At 50.9% G+C, this 5,003-nt stretch overlaps 1 protein-coding gene across 1 annotated transcript in view; it reads right to left on the reverse strand.

Moving 5' to 3' along the window:
- Nucleotides 1-371: 371 nt before the first annotated feature.
- Nucleotides 372-5,003, reverse strand: part of nrxn1a (neurexin 1a) — a gene marked incomplete at both ends in the record, with an annotated part of 54,059 nt that continues 49,427 nt past the window's right edge. The window contains 2 exon segments of the mRNA XM_080542051.1: nucleotides 372-673; nucleotides 1,796-1,874. Coding sequence (XP_080398177.1) covers nucleotides 372-673; nucleotides 1,796-1,874 — 381 coding nt within the window.

Genomic DNA, 5,003 nt, shown 5'->3' on the forward strand with positions numbered 1-5,003 from the left:
GGTTGATCTCCGTGTGACAGATCCACACATCTGCTTATTGGTTATTACTGTACAGCATGGGTCCCTGCCCTGTGGCCAGTCTGTGTGTGTGTGTGTGTGTTTTTTTTTCTTCGTTTGGTCTGTCTTGAGAACATGTATGTGTGTGTCTGAGTTTGCACTTGAGAGTGTGTGTGTGTGTGCTTTCGTTTGTTCTTAAGAATGCATGTGTGTGTGTGTGTGTGTGTGTGTGTGTGCGTGTGTTTGTGCTTGAGAGTGTGCGTGAGAAAAAAATCAGTATATGTGTATGTAAGAATATGTAAGAATATATGCATATACTGTATATAGTATGTGTTCGTGTGTGTGTGTGTGTGTGTGTGTGTAGGCCACCCTCCTCAGACATAATACTCCTTGTCCTTGTTCTTCTTGTTCTTGGAGATCTTGGGGATCCCCAGGGGTTTGTCCTTGGCGTTGCCGTTGGGCTGGGTGGCAGAGTTACTGATGTAGTTCCGGCTCTCGTCCACGTGGTACGAGCCCTCGTCGCGGTTGCGGTACTTGTACATGGCGTAGAGGAGGATGAGGATGCACAGGGCGGCCGCCGCCACGATGCCCACCACCATGCCCGTGGTGCTGCTGCTCTCCCTCACCACCTCCGACGGCCCCGGGAACACCTTCACCTCCGGGAGAGGAGGATGAGCTGGAGGGAAGAAGAGAGGAAGGGAGGGAGAGAGAGAGAGAGGGAGGGTGAGTTGTTTGGGATGTGTTCGTCCATGTTAGCGGCCGTATGTGTTTTCTCTGTGACTAAAACGGCCTTTTTGTGCCCACGTGTGAGTCAACCTGGCCTGCTATGAGACAGACTGTCACACCAGGGGAGGCTGGTGGAGGTAGGTGGAGGTAGTTGGAGGTAGGTGGAGCTAGCCAGGGGAGGCTGGTGGAGGTAGGGGGAGGTAGGTGGAGGTAGGTGGAGGTAGCCAGGGGAGGCTGGTGGAGGTAGACGTCGTCCTCTGTGGCTTAGTTTTTTTTTTAAAGGTTACGGTTATTATTTTCTGATATACTCATATTTTTCATTTTATTGGATAGAGAGAGTGAAGACAGACAGGAAACTAAGGAGAAGAGGGCATGTCAGCAGGGCATGGGCCGGATTCAAACCCATACAAACATATATGTGTGCACTGTAGACAGCGGTGCTAGACCACTGGACCACCCCAGGCCACCTCTGTGGCTTAGTTGGGAGAGCACGGGTGCTAACAACGCTTAGGTCAGGAACAATTGTATGTGCTCACTGCAACGTAAGTCGCTTTGGAAAAAAAGCGTCAGCTAAATGGCGTCTATATTAAATTACAGATGTACAGATCAGAGGACGGGCTCGGAGGAACGCCCGGAATGGATCGAGGAACGGTATCAAAACCAAACACGTGCGGCGGTCTGTTGAGGAATGTTGCTCAGATGTTGTTGTTTTTTGAAGTCTCTGATCCAACTTTCATCTAACAAACAACTCCACAGGGACGTCCTCCTCCCACGGCTCTAAGACACACTTCAGAGCTTCCTCACACACACACACACACACACGTGCTGGATACCGCTCCGCGTTCCGTTTCCACGCGTTACCGTGAGCCTGTACTGTGATGTGGACCTCCGCCAGCCTCCCCCGTGTCATAACTAGCCTAGGATTTAGCTCGGAGCAAAAAGACTCGAGTTGTATAAAACCGCCCAGGTTCAATACCCGGTCAATGCGATGATGAAAGGGATTGAAATGGAAAAAATCTATCTAATTAAGAGAGAGAGAGAAAGAGAGAGAAAGAGGGGGAGAGAGACCGACCTGAGCTGGGGTCGCAGGGGTCAATGTCCTCGTCATCACTGGGACACTCAGCCGATGCAACCAGCAAGTCATCTGTCGACTGGAGAGAGAGAGAGAGAGAGAGAGAGAGAGAGAGAGAGAGAGAGAGAGAGAGAGAGAGAGAGAGAGAAAGGGAGGGAGAGTATGAATATTAGAAAAAGACACCAATAAAATCTGCACGCACGGACGCACACACACACACACACACACACTCACAGTCCCAGCCAACACCCCCAGCTACAGCAGTACTTTCACACCGACCATGCGAAACAGTTTGATTCGATGATTTTTCTGCGCGCATGGACATATCCCCATCACCACTCACACTCTGTTTCAGCCCCCAGTCCAGGCAAACTGCCAAATGATGGAGCGAGAGAGAGAGAGAGAGAGAGAGAGAGAGGGAAGGAGTGGAGGAGGAGGAGGAGGAGGACAAGGAGAGAGGTGTAGGTTACCAGCTGTGCACTAACCACAAGGGAGGGTCCCACTTATCTTTCTCCTCCTCTCCTTCTCTCCTGATCTTCTCCCTCCTTCCATCCCCTTTTCCCAACCTCTCTATTCTTCCTTCCCACTTTCCCGACTCCTTCCTGTATGCCCGTCAAACTGTATGCCCCTCCCCATACCCCTCTCTTTCCTGTTAACCTGTGTGTGTGTGTGTGTGTGTGTCTACAAGCATGTGTGTGTGTGTGTGTGTGTGTGTGTGTTGTGAGGCAGAGAGAAAGAGAGAGGTCCTATGGAAAGACCCTCATTGTTAAGTGACTATAGAGAATCCCTACCAGAGAAGAAGAAGAAGAAGATCTACTTAAGACAATCTTCTTCAATGGAACCCCCCCCTCCCCCAGGCCCCCCTCCCCCCCGCCTGACCCCTCCCCTCCTAGGAGTCAACTGCCCTGCCCCACTGTAACATAGCCTGTCCCCCCCCCCCTCCCCCCCGCCTGACCCCTCCCCTCCTAGGAGTCAATCGCCCTGCCCCACTGTAACATAACATAGCCTGCCCCCCCCCGGCCCCCACGCCACTCTCCCCCCAGCTCTCTTCTTTTACAGATGTAACCCCCACCCCCACCCTCTACCCTCCCCCCTCTTAACCCTCCCTCCTCTTTCTCTGCTCCTGTTGCCATGGAAACTCTAAGTTCAGGCTGTTAAAAATGATAGGGGAATAGAAAGGGAGTGTGCGCTGCTCAGTAGGGACCTGAGCATTGATTTACCATTTCAGCCAAAGAGCACGAGAGAGAGAGAGAGAGAGAGAGAGAGAGAGAGAGAGAGAGAGAGAGAGAGAGAGAGAGAAAGAGAGAGGAAAAGCAGAGGAATAGAAAGAGAAGGGGAGAGACTTCAAAGTGCTGCGGCTTAACTTAACACCGATGCTAATGATGCCTCCATATTCATAAGGTGGAATTAAACATAGCTCGCCATGACTCCCAGCTGAAACGGGGTGTTTGTGTGTGTGTGTGTGTGCACTTTAGACACACACTCTGAGGCTCAGCGTCAGTGCAGAATTAAAATGGGAGAGAGTGTGATGCATTGCAGCAGTCATAACTAACCCACAGAATAAAGAAAGGACCCAAGCAGCAGAGCCGAACATGACGCAAGACCAGAACCGGACCCGAAAAACCGGAGCAGAACAGGATCTGAATCTCTCCCAGAACCTCCCCTGCAACCCCTCCCGCTCCCCCTCCCTCCCTCTCTTTCTTTCTCTCTTTCTCTTGCAGGTAAGTCATTTTTCTCTCCATGGTCCGTCTGGGACCCCTCTGTCCTGCTCTCTCCTGACCTCCTCCTCCTGTCTGGCCCTGGTCTGGCCTGAGCTGGCCTCGGTCAGGTGAGGTGTGACTGGCCCACTTTGTCTGGGCATACGGCAGTGCTTCCCAGAGGCTCCTGTCTTCAACCACCACACTAGAACAGAATCAACAGATACGCTCTGGACGGACACCATTTTGGCAAGTGGACCTCCTCCTCCCCTACAGATAGGAGGCAGTCCTCTCCATCAATCATTCATCTCATGATTTAATTGTGTGGAGATCTAATCTAATCAGATTACAAATGCCCCGTCAGCACGTTTCGATTCATTCACACTTTAGTTTGATTCAGAGCCCACGCTGATCGTCTTCATTAACGCCCCCCCCCCCCCTCCTCTGAACGGGGGGAACGTGCGCTCTGATTGGCTTTCATTCTGACCTCGTTACAGATCAGCTGACTCGATCTCTTAAGCCCCAACCGCCCTGTCGAAGCCTGTCCGTCAAACAACTGACCCGGCGTCTGTCAAACTACAGTAACATACCTGTCAATTAAACTAGAGCCCTGCAGTAATTACCTGTCAGTCAAAGTAGAGACCTACAGTAATAACCTGTCAATCAAACTAGAGCCCTACAGTAATTACCTGTCAGTCAAAGTAGAGCCCTACAGTAATAACCTGTCAATCAAACTAAAGACCTACAGTAATAACCTGTCAATCAAACTAGAGCCCTACAGTAATTACTTGTCAGTCAAAGTAGAGCCCTACAGCAATGACCTGTCAATCAAACGACATAGCTGTCCGTCAAAAGTGAGACAAGAGCATCAGAGGGAGAAACTCACAATCCCGCCCGACGCAAGCCTCCCTCCTTCAACTTCCGACAGCCCCCCTATCTCTCCCTCGTTCTTTGTCTCTTCCCCAAACCTTCTCTCCCTTGTTCTTTATCTCTCTCCACATCTTCTGTCTTTCTTTGTCTAAGGAGCGGCAAACGCCGTGCCTCCCCGTCGAACACAGATGGATGAAGAGACGAAGGAGAGAGGAGGAGAGAGGAGGAGAGAGGAGAAGAGCGATGGAGAGATAAAGTGAAAGAGAGAGAGAGAGACAAAGAGAGAGTGACAGAGAGAGAGATAAAGAGAAACAAAGAGAGAGAGAGGAAAAATGATGACTGCATGCCAAAGAAGAAAAATCTGTACCTGCGCCGCCGAACAGTGCCAGCGAGCATCCATGCCTGCTTGATTGCCTAGCTCACACATAGGAACACACACTCACACACACACCTTCATGAGATATATACTGTACACACACACACACACACGCACACGCACACGCACACTGCGAATACCGCCGTCTCAACAAAACACACACAGACACACTCGTTCTGCGCTACTGCTGCCAGCGTATATCCATTGCTCGATTTCTTTCTCCAAACACACACACACACTCACACACACACACACACACACTCTC

The sequence above is a fragment of the Nansenia antarctica genome (genome assembly GCF_963989245.1).
Source record: "Nansenia antarctica genome assembly, chromosome: 11".
Classification (NCBI taxonomy): Eukaryota; Metazoa; Chordata; class Actinopteri; order Argentiniformes; family Microstomatidae; genus Nansenia; species Nansenia antarctica.